General features: G+C 31.0%; 2 protein-coding genes across 2 annotated transcripts in view; both read left to right on the plus strand.

Moving 5' to 3' along the window:
- The first annotated feature begins 2,993 nt into the window (after positions 1 to 2,993).
- Positions 2,994 to 16,932, plus strand: part of LOC127714583 (WSC domain-containing protein 2-like) — a 43,624-nt gene continuing 29,685 nt past the window's right edge. The window contains exon 1 of the mRNA XM_052220653.1: positions 2,994 to 3,087. The gene's annotated coding sequence lies outside the window, so the exon portion shown is untranslated. The remainder of the gene's footprint in view (positions 3,088 to 16,932) is intronic.
- Positions 7,363 to 13,242, plus strand: LOC127714582 (uncharacterized). The gene is made up of 4 exons (XM_052220651.1): positions 7,363 to 7,860; positions 9,547 to 9,794; positions 12,007 to 12,231; positions 12,883 to 13,242. Exons 1-3 carry the CDS (start codon positions 7,524 to 7,526, stop codon positions 12,022 to 12,024), a joined length of 603 nt encoding a protein of 200 aa, XP_052076611.1. The 5' UTR covers positions 7,363 to 7,523; the 3' UTR covers positions 12,025 to 12,231; positions 12,883 to 13,242.

Below are 16,932 nucleotides of genomic sequence, written 5' to 3' on the forward strand. Positions count from 1 at the left end.
ATTAACAGAAATGTATTAAAAATCATATTCTTACAAGGAAGTACAACACTTTACCCTAACATATAACAAAACATATGAGACCCTAAAAGGTAATACACCACCATATTAAACATATACAGACAACACCATATTCGAAAATATACTGTGGTTATACAGATAACATACTCAAATAAATACAGACACCATACGTAAACAAATGCAGATAGCATACCTAAACCTAAAAAGGAGCATAAAGAACCTGAACAAAGACTTACAATACCATACTCAAGCATAACAGACAACATTTTGCTCAAACATGTAAAGAAGCTTGAGAAACCGAACAAATACAGACAACACAACTCAAAGGGATAATGAAACATATAACAACTCGATAAAGGACAGACAACACACTACTCAAACATATAATGAAACATGTGGCAATTCGATCAAGGACAGACCACATAATACTGAAACAGATAAGGAAAAATATAGCAACTCGATCAAGGACAGACAACACACAACTCAAACATGTAAAGAAAAATATAACAACTCGAACAGGAACAGACAACACCATACTCCGTCATATAAAGAAACATTATAACAAACATTGACTGACAAGCACCGTTATCAAAAAATATATATACCAAAAAAACAAAACAAAAAAAAAACAGAAATTCAAATAAGGACACAAAACATTATAATTTAACGTAAAAAACCCATTACAAACTCATAGAAAAACAACAGCACTATAACCAAACATATAAGAATACTTATGTTCGAAGTTGCCATGATTAAACATGCTAAACGAACATAAATTATTTATACAATAAAACTCAACACATGTATCAGAAATGTACGGACGCGTATATTAACCAACATTTCAAAATTCCAAAACTAGAAAAATGAGCAGCTCATGAGACGTCCTAAATATGCATGGCATATTTTCCACTTGATTTACCATTGTTTAAACTAGACAAAGTAAGTGGCTTGGTTTTGGGAAAACAAACAGGCCTTTAAAACCAACCATAAAACAAGAGATGATAAATGTCCTCAAGTCCGACGATCCTGAGACAGTGTGGCGGAAACTAAATCATGGAATATGGGAAAACAATATTTTTCTTCTCTCAACATGCATGTTCTTTCCGAGTGAAAGTCTTCATTATTAAATGCTAATCCATATCATAAATTAAGAACAAGACCAATTTCTGAATATTAATTGCCAAAATGTGTGGATGACGCTTTAATAATTAGTGCCCATGTCTCCTCCTTCTAAAATTGTATTAACTGTGTATGAATACTAATATAAACATTTAAACACTTAGAAAAAGTCGAAATATCGAAATTTCAAAAGTCAAGATTTCATTTGAAAACTCGCAATTTTGAGGTTTTTTTTTAAAAAAAGACTTCCAGCTTAAATCAAAATTTCCAGATTTTAAAAGTTGACATTTTGAGTTAAATCAAAATTGCGAGATTAAAGTCGAAATTTGGACTTTTATAAAAAAGGTAATTTCGAGTTCGACTTTTTAAAAGTTGCAATTTCAATATTCAAAAAAGTCAAAATTTAAAGTTAAAGTCAAAATTTCTAGATTTGAAAAGTAAATATTCGAAAGTCGAAATTTACAGATTTGAAATGTCAAAATTTCTACTTTGAGTAAAAAGTTTAATGCTAATCTTATTTTTACTTTGTCCCTATAATACGCTTCCGTAGAAATGAGCTCTCATTGTGACAAAAGCATACTTTTGATATTTCTCAAAAATCAGTTCAATTTTCTCCACGATTTCCTTAAAGCAACGAATAGCTCTCAGTCAGTATGTTTAAGGGTAATTTAGCTACGTGATACAATGTACAAAAAAAATATAAATAAAACAAAAATAAAAAATATTTTTTAGGTTAAATCATTAATAAATTTTCTAAGTGAAATATTGAAATCTTAATTCGTTTAAGCAGCCAGTCCTATTCAATTTTGTCAAAATCAGGTAAAAAGCATCGCTGATGAATAATTCGACCTCATTGAATCCGTATTCATGTGACGTTCAATTAAACCCCTTAGCTGAGATGGTTTACGCAGAAGAAGAAGAAAAAAATGTCAAGATTAAAAGTAAAACAAAAAATGAACCATTTAGTTGGCTGATTTAAAAAAAAAAAAAAAACCACACGAAATACTAATACATATTATCGAGTCCATGCATTGTTAATTGTCAATTTTAGACTTTTTGTAATTTAGATATTCGTTTTAGTATATGTTATTACTTAGATTTGAGTCGGTTAACATGTATTTGACAGCTAATGCCCCTTTACACGGAAATACGTATATAGACTCAACCACAGCCTTTCAGTCAAACATAATTATACATCAAGCTACAAAATAAGAAATATACTATTTATATTGAGCATTCTTAATAGCCCTTACTTTTAACACAATAACAGACGACTGTCGAGATGATTGGAGTGTGTGTGGAGGGTGGGGGGATTTGGTGTTTATTAAAATCAAGTCAGTTGTAAGCAGTGTGCTACTCAGCTAAAGGCAGAACTTTGAATTATTACATTATATATTTTATTAAGTTTATATGAAACAGCAAGCACGAAAAACACGAGCCAAATCCTACATAAGCTAGAATACCTACAATGCGACAAATTACACCCAATGAAAACCATTATAAACATTTTAGGTATTTTAAAACGTTTGTTGATGTAGACAAACACAAGTGTTTTACCAAAACAAATATAGGTGCTTTCGTATTATAAATAAATATATAACAACAACCAGAACATGAACAACCAGTACTTTAGCCAAGTTATGAAACAACAGAACACAAACTAGAATAAGAAAAATACAACATCATCAAACGTTAAGAAAAACAACAAAAGACATTTGACTTTTAATTTGGTAAAAACTAAATACGTGACCAAGATTTTTGTTGTTGTGTTTTGTCACGTTGGTATCTTAATTTGCGTTGTTTAAGAGGGGGAAAAATACAAACATTGTTTCCTACAAGCTTCCTCGCCGGTTGTTTTATTACATGTGGTATGTCGTACTAATGTATATAACAAACCGGAGCCCTTCTGCGTATAATCTGTACTACTGAATACATCGCTGTGTAGAAGAGGTAAGAACTTATCCGTAAAAATAGTATACGTGTACGCTTTTCCCTTTTTTATTCTGTTTTTTTTTTTTTTTTTATTTTTCCATTTTGAACATGAAATGACTTAAATGTGTAATTGTATGGCGTTACATGCAAACTTAATGTACACACTACTCATTGATGCCTGGTTTGACTAAGTTTGATTATAAAATAAATGAAACAATTATATACTGACTTTTACTGACTTTTCAGTGACACAGTGTACAAATTACTGTATAATATATTCATTTGAATTTACAAAAACAAATAAATAATGATCAGTCTATGATGTATATACGAAAGCAGCCTATGATTTACCTATTCGACCTTTTTTGATTAGGTCCCTAAGTATACAGACACGTACATTTTAATTTTAGAATGTCTGCCTTCAATATCGTAGCAAAGTTCCAACAGCAACACGATTGATAACTCCCGTGTCCGAAAGGTTTAGCCTACCTTTTTGGAGTACCCTTTTAAAAAGTAGGTTATAGTAGGCTGGTATGTCTTTGAAACAAAAACAAAATAAAAAAAAAGGACACGGCCTCATTTCATTTATTAGATTACGAGTTAATTGAAACAACTTGAACTATTCGGAAAATAAATCTATTGTAGTTGATCATTTTCCACATAACTTATTGAAGACCAAATAATTATTAATTCACAAATGTATCAATCTAATTAAAATTAGTTCTCCTCACTTGCTCCTCCTTTTCGTTCGGTTGTTTTATATGTGTCCGACGCGCGACATATAAAAAACCGAACGAAAATGAGGAGCAAGTGCGGAGGACTAATTTTAATTAGATTGCAAAAAATTGGAAACAACACTTTTAATAATTCCATGCGTCCGAAGCGCTTTTCTGGATTTACCTTCATCAGGAACGCTCAATGCCAAACATTTGAAATCCGAGGGATGTATAAGTACCGAAACAGTTGAAGAGCTATATGACAAAAATACCTAAAACAAATAGCCAAATTCATCTAGGGTCAACTTTGCCTGAGGGAGTATTGCTCTGCTATCACGAAAATAGATCTACGCAACATAATATTGTTATTAATTTGAAGCTGTTCTGGTCATGGCCAATACTCTATGAACGTGTTTTTTCTTGTTTTTCAGCTAACCAAATTGAGAAGTCTGTTTGTCTCTATTTTGGTATGTGTTGGTACCCACCAACTAGTACGTTCAGATGAGATTGGCCTGTGTGTGTCGTTAATTGAACAAGTTGCAGAAGTTAAAATACGTGTTCTCTTGATGCAGATTTAATTGATTTAAAGTAAGGCTAAGATATAATATAATAAATGTAATATGCTGGAAATGTATAAGCAGCTGATGGAATACTTTATGAATAGATATGTTTTAAGAAAATATCGATCTCGGCCATAGCATTCAATAACTAGCAAAATTCAAAATGACCTGTAAGTTCTTTATTTCAACGAATCTGTTTTTTTCCTCGCACTATTTACTTGAGAATTATATGCAGTAAACTCACTTGAACATATCTTGATCCTCAAAAAGCTTGGAAATCTCATGGTTAACATGGGTAATCAAATTTTGAAATACGGTTTATTTGTCAGGTTACCTTGGATGTTTTAAGGATATAGATAATGCTATGCTTCCATCAAGAACTGTCAAAGGTATTCCAGAATTAACTCTGAAGAAGTGCCAACAACAATGTCGGGATTACACATTTTTAGGACTGCAAGTAAGTTGAAATTATTATCCTATTTTTTATTTTCTATATGGATAATTTTTTTTTATGGGATAACACCCCTATACCTTGATTTTTTGCACTGAAAATGATTCGAATTTTTCTGCCAACGTTAGCACTAATTTAAGAAATAAGCATTTATTCCGTTGATACTTGTTTCAACAAAATTTTGAGATTTCTAGGTATTTTATCCATTTGTATAAATCTTGAATACCACTTCCTTGAAAATCGCAAATTTGTTTTGTTTTTTATTTGTAAAGTTTAGCTATCCTTTTAAAAGTGAATGCTGCTAATAAAAACGTATAATTAATATAACTATGCGATATGTTTTTTATTTCATTGTTCAAGGCCAATGATTGCATCCACTTCATTTCAACTGATATGAATAGTTGTCTTATTGGCAATCATGCCGCATCTCCTTATTGTTTTATTTAGATGATAAAAAAATTATGTAAATATAAAAAATAAGATGTGGTATGATTGCCAATGCGACAACTCTCCACAAGAGACCAAATGACACAGAAATTAACAACTATAGGTCACCGTATGTTGATGGATTTTTCTAGTTCTAGTGTCTGTTGGTTCTATCACTGTTGTAGGTACTGCCAAAATATGATGTACAGTTTAATACAACATCCCAAGTCAGGTTTTACTGAAGTCTGCGTTGGTGTAATTAAAGTAGACCAGTTTAATATACTGAGCATGCCTATAAAAGCCACGAGTATTATGAAAAAGGTTATAGGTTATCTAGATGGCCGTTTTTTGATCATCTCAAGTTAATTGCTGTGTTCGGGTTTTGTGGGGTTTCTAAACCAAGCAAGTGTACTTAGGCGTCGGAAAGAGAAGTAATAGGTATACCTGCAACCTAATGTTTGTGATTAATGTCTAACAGTTTTAAGGAAACCTAGGCTCTTGTTTGCATTTGTGGTGACATTATTTATCTATTGAGTCCATATAAAGTCAGATGGGCGAGTCATGACATGACATTTTGCCGAGGAAACACTTTCTTCTTCAATGCACTGAGGAAAATGTTGAGTTATTTTCATTTTCTTTCAATAACTATTGTGCTTGCTGCTTATTACACAATCTTTTATTTTCAAAAGCTTATATGTCCCATCCGTACACTCGTATTGCAGCGTTTGAAAATATATCACTCATACCGACAATAATTTAATCTTCAACAAAAACACAGATAACAAATAAAGGGGGGTCCATAATCTGAGCATATATGCATATCCCTTGCATTTGTCATGATATATGATCCTGTATCCAGGCTTACTTTCAGTTCTAGGCTGTAGTTTGATACTTTTATTTTCAAACACAGATTCTACTGAACAGATCATAGAAGTGAAACCTCTACCACGTGTGTGTCAGATCTAAAACACAAGCACACGATTTGTGATAGATCTGCATTTTAGTCAAATGTTAACCCATGCACTTGCATTCATTTATATCAATATTGATTTATTCTTGGCACGATAACTTATAGAATATCAGAAAATATACTAACAAAGGAACAAGTACAAGTTATAGGTTAAATATACTGTTATAAACTTAGTTTATAATTGCCTATTTAAGCCCCATGGCTTTCAACGTTGAGATCGAAGTGAAGTTTTGAGACAAATAATTCAGTATTATCATCAACATGTAAAGCAAGGGTTTAATAGAAACCTAAAAACTAAAGTCACATAAAAGATAAAAATGAAATAAAAATGAAACAGCAGATAATCATACTTAAATAACTCTCCTCAATATGGTTATTTGTAAATATGTAGTATGTTTGCATTGCTGGTGCTTACTGTAAAAAAATCAGAGGCCGTCACTAGCCATGACATTATTTGACCTTCGGCATTTTATATTTGATAATTTCAATTCAATAACAAACAGCTGACTTTTAGTCGAAAACATGAAAAGTGTCAGAGCTTTTGTCCTGCATTGTTCATATTTTACTCAAACATTTTATTCAACACTGCTTTTCATAGGAAATACAGGTAAATGTTTATAAACAAAATCTATTAAATCTTTGAAATTAAACATCGAGAGGCTGATACGAGTAAACCAAAATATATTGTCTTTTTTCGTCCCTCTTTTCTTCAAGGTGTCACTTAAAAAATTGGATTATGAAATGGAATGCGATATTTCTCTTATGGTAAAACATTCTTTTTTTGTTAAATAGAAAACACCAGGGATCATTGATCTAGTAGATACCAGTATCATGTCATATGTCATGATCCGGCGTCAAAATTTCAAATCGTATATTTTAAAACTGTGTTAACGCTTCAGAATGTAATACAGTTTTACAGAAATAAGATTTTCAGGTGTAAAGTGAAAAAAAGAAAAATGGATTTTTTTTTATAAAGTTTTGACAGCTTTCGGAAAGTTATGAGAATATAATTACAATGCACGTTCACTTCGAGTTTCGAAACACAACTGGTTTCCTGTTTATCATCTTTTATAAACAGTTAATATGTTATTCGTCTAAGTTTTGTGTTTATACTATATCATGTTATATTGATGTACTTGTACCATATTTCAGTCTTATTTATCCTATGCATTACAGCACAGATTAAATCATTCCTTCTGTATTGCGTGCCAATATAAACTGGCGATATACAGAGCACTACAGTATGTTAAACAGTAAATCTGTTCTGCCAAATATCTCATCAGATTCAAAGTATAAAATCTGGATTTTTTCACGAAAAGTTTAATTTCAGTATGGAGTTAAAGATGTTGCATGGAAGTACTCTTGTTCTAATCAATTTTTTTCTGAATGGATATGCTAGTGCGGATTCTTGCAAAAATGACAATTGTTCGTCTTCAATTGACATCCCGCTCATTTCAAAGCTTAATACACCGTTAAAGGCAGAATTAGATATAACTAGTTTAACCAAACAGCTGAGGGAACTAATACGAATGCAGATAAAAGTGGCTGTATATAAAGAGATGAAAGATCTCGTGGAAAATGTTCTAGATAAGAGGATACAAACTGCCCTGGACAGTTTCAGGAAATCATACAATCTTACACTATCAACTTTTAAACAGAAAATAGAAGGTAAGATCATTAACATATACATGTGATGTAGCATTTAACCGGTGTAATCTCTAAATAGTTTTAACAGGATGTTATTGTTCTTCTTTTTTTTTTAACAATTTGTGAAAGGGAGAATGAATTATTACTTGTACTTAAATGCAGTTAGTTCCATCTATATGATTAGCTACGTTGGATTTCATTTTATCTATGTATGCTATCTTTCGAATGATTAAACTTGGAATTCTAAGAACTTACTCTTATCAACCCGTAATCCCGTATATTCCCCAAACCAGAAACCTAACTTTTGTTATTCTTTAAGGAATAACGAACTGACACAAGAAATGGCAAACCAACTTGCTTTTTGGGTTAACACGTTTAAACAGATTTTACTGCGATTCGCATTAGCGATTTTCACATTTTATTCGTACATTGCCATAAAAGAAGATTAACCTTTGTTATGTATGCGTGTTTTAATATTCTCGTTAATTCTTTTAATCGAGTTAATCGCGAATTTAAGTATGTTAGAATGTTTGCAATATGAATATTACATTTTCTTACCTTAACCACAACTCTGAACTGTGAAGAGACTGGCATAACGTAGACACCTATTAAAGCATTTATAAACAGATGATGATGGAGGTTTTAAACAACCTTGACTAGCTATACAGTCCTCGCACGGTCGGTTATAAACTGAATTGAGGAGGGCTTAAATGTAAACTGATTTTACCATGGGTTGTCCCTTCATACTCAATGTTTTACGACGAGAGATAGCGTAGGTTAAATTTGACATCAATTTCAAACCCATGGTAAAGTCAGTATACGTCGAGGTCCCTATGAATTATTTTTGTTCTAAGAGGACAAATACGACATTTGTTTTCGAAATTTTCTAGGTGAAGGCAAATAACTGCTGTTTTTGTAATTAAACATACTATTGATATTGACGCAAAAAGACAGATGAGTTACATGGTAAAATCATTTAAAATCTCAGATTCATATTCGTGCATTTTCCCCTAATAAGCTTATATTTTTACGTCATTGTTCAGTTGCATCATTTACACCCATATATCAAAAGCAAATGACGTGGGAGTTACTCACAAACGCTCAAACAATCAATGACGTTGAGGATCAGCTGACATATCAATTTATTCATATTTTACCACGGCTGTGTAAACAAATCGTTTGGTTTCAATCCACCATTTGGAACATAGGAAAACGCCTGTACCAAGTCAGGAATACGACAGTTGTTATCCATTCGTTTGATGTGTTTGAGCTTTTGATATTGCCATTTGATTAGGTACTTTCCGTTTTGAATTTTCCTCGGAGTTCAGTACTATTGTGATTTTACTTTTAACGAATATCAAATAAGATCAAAACGTAGTATGACCTAAAGATTACCTTTGAATATTGTGTGCTAATGGTTGCTGTTTCAATTTAATGTTCTTGTGGATAACATAATGTTCCAAATGCATCGTAGCATGTACTGTCTTTTACAAAGAAACAAATACATTTTATATGAGTTCGTGTTGCTGATTTTGTTGGTTACCTAGATATAATAAGGCGCACTGCTGCTTGTTGTACTTTCTTTTCGGTGTGATGTTGTACAACCTTTCTCGGCCGCTTACGGTTTTATTCTTACTTACAATGTATCTACTGTACCTTTTTGTCAAGGAATATTTGAATCAATTAGTAAACTAGCTTTTCTTTCAGACGGGACTGCACAGATAGAGGAATCAGTCGCTGCTGTTTATAATAAAACAGTAGCTCTTGACAGAAAGTTAACTGAAGTTCAAGAAAATACAGAGAAGAAAAATACATTCATGTTGTTAAAACAGAACCTTTTGGCAAGCTTCATCAATTCATTGACTACAATGGACAATAAGCTGGTGGAAGAAATTGAGGAGATGAAAGAAAAGCAAAATTCAACAAAAGCAAAAATGTCACTTATTGAATCCAAGGTTAAAAATTTCACTTAGCTAAGTAATTATAATTTATAGTCATTTTCATACCTACACATTATGCTTAATGTAGCTGGAGAGTCGAAATGATGGACGGTAGATTGTTCTTGAATTTTGGGAAACAATGTATAGGTCAATGTAATTTATGGTTACAATAAACCATTAGATTTTATGGGAGCAGCAATTTTATGAAGATAACATGCTATTCAGAATTAAGAGTATGGCTAATCCTAATTGGTCGATATGTGCACCCGTATTTTTATATTATTAGAGACTTCGTGCATTCTGCATTATACCAAAGGCAAAATTATATATTTTCCTTAGCCTAACGGAAATGAGATGTCTTTTCAACACTAAGATCAGGCACGTGTTTTAAGAGAGCAAAATTGATAGGCAAGGGAGATAATTAAAAATTCAGTAAAGAAAAGCAACGGGAATCTATATTATTTGGAACAAGAAAAACAAGATCTTTTTTTTAATTCTAGCAAAGTTGCGTAAAAAACCAAATCACCTTTTTGTTTTAGTCTGTATCTCGAAAAAGGCTATCATTGTCGCCTATGGAGGAATTAATTGTTTATTTCAATCTTAAATTTCAATACAAAATTGGGCATAACGGATCTCTCCCCTCCCGCTTACTTACATTGAAATTAACAAAATCACAGTTATTTTTATATGGGTTATATATAAATCTCTCTTACTCAGGAAATATAAAACAGTAGAAATGATAGCGTTGCCTTTAATCAATACCTCCAAATTGAAAAAAGGGGATCACCAGTATTTATTTTCCTCAAAAAATAAAACTAAAACAAATTGTCAGTCTTAAATCAAAACTATTATCGGCCTTTCATTTATAATTATCGTTAATCGCGAATTTAAGTAGGTTTCCAGTACAAATAAATGCAGAATGTGTTCTAATTTTCTTACCTTATGCACATTTCCAAACTCTGTACGATAAACAGCTTGACAAATTATGCATCATAATTAATGCATTTAAGGAATAATGTCCGAGGGCTTGCAATTATTCTGATTTTACCAACAACTGGCCCTTTATGCTAAAAATTTTACCTCGAGCAATAGTAAAATCAGTATAATTTCAAGGGATTACCTTAGCTGTATTTGTCAAAACTTTTAGGAATTTTTGGTCCTCGATGCTCTTCAATTTCGTACTTTATTAGGCCTTTTGGACATTTTTTGATTCGAGCGTAACTGATGAGGTTTTTTTTTGGTATACGAAACGCACGTCTGGCTCAAATACAACATTTCAATCCTGGTATCTATGATGAGTTTATTTTCTAGCCCTAATGAATTATTTCTATTCTTAAAAGACAAATATGGCAATGTATTTGGATACAAACACTTTAGCTATGAGAAGGCATTTATTTGCTGTTCCTGTCTATTAAGATGACGTTATATACAAAGAAAAAAGAATTATTTATATGCCTAAACTATTGACAATGACAGACATTCAGTTTCATATTTTTGTGCTTTTCCGCGTATAATTCTTATATGCTTACGTCAGCGTTCAATCACACCATTAACACCCATTCATAAAAATCAAACCGATCATCAGACATTATATAAATAACACATGGAGTGTGGTAAGGCAGATTGTTACCCAAAAAAGGTCAAACGAGGCGCAGTAAAGGTTGACAATGTTTTATCTCTAGGTAATAATGTGTTATTTGATTTTTCAAACTGAAAGCATTTTTATAACTGTATATACAAATTTCAAATTCAAAGTAATAATCTATGATGTCTTGTACATAGCAACAACCGTATTTGACAAAGCGCACACTCTATTAATCGTCTCTGTGAAGGATCATTGAGTATCTTCCATATAAAAGAGTAAATAATCATTATTGTATTAACCATTCAAATATTGCAATTTGACATCAAGTAAAAATAAGTAAAACAAAATCATATTTGACCACGTGTTTGTATTTAAAGCCTTTGAAAAATATCAAATATGAGTGAACCGTTTTAATGTCATGACCTAAATATACTCTTAGTTTCTTTTGTATTAATGATTGCTCCCTCACAAAAATGTTTCTTATGGATTCTTCAATAACATTTCCAAAAAAAACCCCCACAAAAACCAGATAAATTCTCACGGGTTCGTTGTGCTAAATTTGTATCTAATTACTAGATACAATTTTCGACGAAAGGTCTTTCTTCCTCACATGCTTTACCTTGTTTACCTTTTTTTTTGCAGACGAAACTGCACATATAGAGGAATCAATCGCGTCTTTATACAATAAAACAGCTGCATTCGATAGCATAATAACAAAACAGAACATGTTTGCAAGCGACATCAATTTGCTGACTACAATGAACAATAAATTGGTGGGAGAAATTGGACAAATGAAAGAAAAACAAAAGGTAATAGAATCAAAAAAGTCAATAATTGAATCCAATGTTAAAAGAACCACTGAGAAGGGTAATTGTGTTTTAGATTTATTTTTATACAAATTATACTTAAGGTAGCTGGTTTGATGAAATGCTGGACCCTATATTTTTTCCTGAAATTTCCGTAAAAGACTTCTGGGTCAATGGACTTTCAATTTATGATACAAATACAGACTGTCTTGGGCGTTTCCGCCCGTTTAAATACATTTAAATTAACGAAATCAACGTTATTTTATATTGGTTTGTATATCATTCTTACTTATTCAGGAATTATTTAACAGTAGAATATGTTGAATTTAAATGAAAGAGTTGCTTTTAATGAACACCTCCGAAATTTGAAATAAAATAGATCACCAGTTTTGTTTTCTTTAAATAATAAAGGAAAGACAAAATGGTCTTTTAAACTCATTATCATTATCCCACCTTCATTTTAGAATGATTCTTTTCTTAACATTTGAAATACTCTTAACGATACTTAATTCTAATTATAGTTTAATCTTTATATTTTATGGATTATATGTTTTATGTTTATTCATAACATTGCATAATACTTGTTATATGTTTTTGTAACTTTGAATTTGTTTTTTTAGTACGTGGTGTTTTTTTTTCGCTTTTTAATTGACTCACATGTACAAGTACAACATCTGTTATGTTGCTTATTATCATTATTTCTTCTTAACAGGTAATACAATGAGAGACTGCAGCGACCTTAACAGAATGATTCAGTAAAGTGGAGTTTATCATATCTACCCTGGTGGATATAAGGTGTACTGTGATATGAAGACCTATGGCGGAGGTTGGACAGTATGTAATTTTATAAGGACAAGATCAAACTGTAATTACTTTGCTTTGATAATCTCTGGGAATCAACTTAAACTAGTGTGACATTTTATGTCTCATGTAGACGTAAACAGTTTGTCTTTATCCTTCGACAAGTCATCAACGAAAACAATTTTGTAAAATTGTAAAATATTCAATCAAAACGTAGATATTAGCAAACATTCGAGTTAGTTATCTGTTATCGATATATGAGCGTTTATTACAGTGCACAATTCAAATCATATATTTAACAGTACTATTCTACATATAAAATCATTTCATTTCTGTATTGTTTCATATACATGTACTACTGGTATTTAAAAAAACTCTATTACTTTTGATAGCATAGTTCATTTGTTATGTTGATAACTATGGATTGTTGACTTTATAATTAGGAAACGAATTGGAAACATTTTTAATGATAATATTTTTAAAAATAAAGAACGGTATATGATCTCCCAAAGGTATTTCAATATCGATCTGGTGGACTGGTTAATTTTCATAACAAACTTTGGAAGGACTACAAAAATGGATTTGGAGAAGTCAGTGGGGAACATTTGCTAGGTAAAGTATGTCATTGTAATGTGCTATGTATTATCCAATTGACTTTTATTCCCTTATGTTATTTTAATGTTGACGTTTTTCGTGGCCTATAACTTCTTATACTGCTAGCGTTCGATTGGCATTTTTTTATGAAAAAAAAATTGGAATAAATACAATATGTTATTAATGTAATATTTAGGATTTTAAATCTTCAAACATTGAAGTTTTTATACTATTTCACGAGATAGGGTTGCTACCACACATGCAGTATTACGTAATGCATAGTATCCCTGTTGTTTTATCTTTTAATGCTATTTCACTGATAACAACTTGCTCTGAAATGAGCGAATCTAACCAAGAAATGTGCAGTAAGCTTTGACTAAAACAAATAATATTAATTAAAAATGTCGAATTTAAATTAAACATCGTTCATTTTAGAAAAAAATAAAACTAAACATGATAATTATTGAGTCAATTTTAAATATCAGTGATTTCGTCTGTTTTAGTTTTAAGTAAGTGTATTTTACTAAAACAATCATGCGATATGTCGAAATGTTGATTTAGCTGTTATTTCGTTGTATGCAATTAAGGATTGTATTTTTTTACTGCTTTTATTGATTTTTTTTAACCGTGTATTTCGATATTCCAATTTATCGGCAAATCAACAAATTGTGTCTTGTCGGTGTCTGAATATGGCTTCTATATGATGCTATCAAATTGATACAATAAAGACATGTTTGTCTTTGCCGATTACGTGACTACTAAGAAATTATACTACATTTTACTTTTCAGCTCACTTGATCTAAATGATTTTAAAAATGTGTCCGATGCCCCGCCTGCCAAACAAGATGGCCGACGTGGCTAAAATAGCATAAAGGGGTAAAATGCAAATAGTGTCTTTTATTTTGAAAACCGTTATAATTTTATTTTTTTTGCGTTTTGCCTTATATGATAAAATTTATGAAAGATGGATATACACTTTAAATCTAGAATCAAGTTTTTCTAAGAAGTCAAATTTTGCCGATACGGTTCTAGAAGACTGTCACTCTTTATAGAAGTGATTGCCCTTAAATGAGTATTTTCCTTTACCCTCTTGAGTGTTATGAGAAAAAATGAAGGAATATAGAGCGAAACTAAACAGGCAAAATGATCAGAGATTTGATCATGAATTCTATTCTTGACTTCATTGTTGGAAAGTTTCCTTAATTGAATATGCATATAGTCCAAGTTGATTAATTTTTGTATGTAAAGCATCGTTGCTCCTTTCATCAAAATCTACAATTGAACACTAAACAAGAGTTAAGATCCACGAAAGATATTGTAAAGTTTTAAAAAAAAAACATTTAAATTTTAAATAAAAAAAAAGTCTTAGAAAAAAGGGTTGGTTGATTGTGCACATACTGTGTGCTGAATTATACATGTTATAGCTATTGCATATACGATCTATAGATAAGATTTTATAACTTATTGCAGAAAGATTTGTAACATAACGAACTATTTTCTTTAAAGAAAGACATAGCTAAAATTGCATAAAGGTAAAATGCAAGTTTTGTCTGTTATTTTGAAAACCGTTATAGAAAAGGAAAATCTGACAAGAGCAGACATATTCACAATGTTGAGCTCTACCAATGGTTAATATACGTCAAAACTAATAGACGACTACTTAGAGGAGATATTATCCTTAAACAAAAATCTTTACATATTTTTTGTCTACTACTTTGAAAATTACAGTAGAAGCTGTGATTTGCATTAATGATCAGCAAGACAAGTTCCACAAATAAATTTACCAAAGTCAAAATTGTCAATTTAAAAAAAAAAAGGTATTGCCATTCGATGACGATTTTCACCATTTTGTTTGCCTTTTATGATAACGTTTATAATAGATAGACACTTTAAATCACAAACATATAAGCAAGTCAATTTCTTCTTACAAGTCAAATGTTGCCAATGCACTTTAAAGGAGTAAAGGAGTGATATCCCTTAAATTAGTATTTTTGCTACCCTCTTGTGTATTTTGAGCAAAAAGATAAAGAGATACTAAATAGGCTAAATGATCAGCAACACACAAACAACAAAACAAGATTGTTCATTCTCGTATACAATGCTTGAGAGTGTCCTTTGTTGAATATGTACATAGAACAAGATGAGTGACACAGGATATGTCGAGCCTCTTGTTAAATTATTGATCGTTTTAAAATCGTATGAATGAGCACTTTTCTACAGCCATAAATCACACCACTGGCTGTTATAATTGATTTTTGAATTGTTAAAACTCTGATGACGGTAGCATATATGAAATTGTGTGCATATTATAAGCGAATTTGCAGACACAATCCTAAGGTTTTCTTTTTTAAATGCGGTCACCATGATTGCAATAGGCCAGCGTTCCTAAAAGAAGTATTAATGTAAATTAATGAAAAAAAAAAAAAATGAAAGGAAAATGACATTGGTAATAATTAAAAAGGTATTGAACTAGTTTTCTTATTTTGTAAAAGGATTTAATTAAGTATGTAACATCACACATTGACATTATTTCAGGGAATGACCGAGTTCATCAATTGACTGGATTGCGAAACAACGTTCTTATGATATATCTGGAAGACTGGGAAGGAAACAGTCGTTACGCTGTTTTCAGTAATTTCTCTGTCGGTGATAAAATCTCAAACTATCGTTTGTCATATAGTGCATATTATGGTTCTGCTGGTATATACTGACATAAGTTAAAAACATATCTTATTATCCAAAAAAGGATTTCAGGATCAGATTAAATTTATCAAAATAGTACTTCCTCGTAATAATGTGCAAATGATTTCACCAATATAGCACAACAAAACATTTGTGAATGGCAATACACTAGTAATAAGCTTAAGACATGCAATTTACCAGTGTTTTAAGTGATGATCGATGATTTTTATAAATCATTTTTAAGTCAAATCATTCTGTCTTACTACATTATGTACTATGTACCTCCGAAAATACCGTGATACCGTGGTCAAAATAAAAAAAAATTAGCTGAGTATAGTGTTAATTTATTCATGCCATTAGGAACTGGATATATGTGAAAATAAAGTAAAAACGTTTAAAAAAAAATTTAGAAACTATTTATATATTTTTTTCGAGCGTTTGGAAGCCTTGATATATTTTTATACATGGTATCAAATAAGTTTTTGATAGATTTTGTTATTTTTTACTACAAGTTCTGACTCCATACATACCAGTGATTTCATAAAAAGATCAACAATTGTGTTTAAAAAAAATATTAAAAAGTATCCATTAGTTTAGTAGTTGTTCATATGCTTTATAAACGATAGTAATTAGAATGATCTGTTGACGCTATGCTCTTAATTACTGAATTTCGTGTGTAATAAAA

Source organism: Mytilus californianus, unplaced genomic scaffold, assembly GCF_021869535.1.
Source record: "Mytilus californianus isolate M0D057914Y unplaced genomic scaffold, xbMytCali1.0.p SCAF_9, whole genome shotgun sequence".
Lineage (NCBI taxonomy): Eukaryota > Metazoa > Mollusca > Bivalvia > Mytilida > Mytilidae > Mytilus > Mytilus californianus.

Coding starts and splice junctions, on each gene's coding strand:
- LOC127714582 (XM_052220651.1), top strand. CDS start 7,524: ATGGAGTTAAAGATGTTGCATGGAAGTACTCTTGTTCTAATCAATTTT. Junction 7,861..9,546: donor TTTTAAACAGAAAATAGAAG/GTAAGATCATTA, acceptor CTTTTCTTTCAG/ACGGGACTGCACAGATAGAG.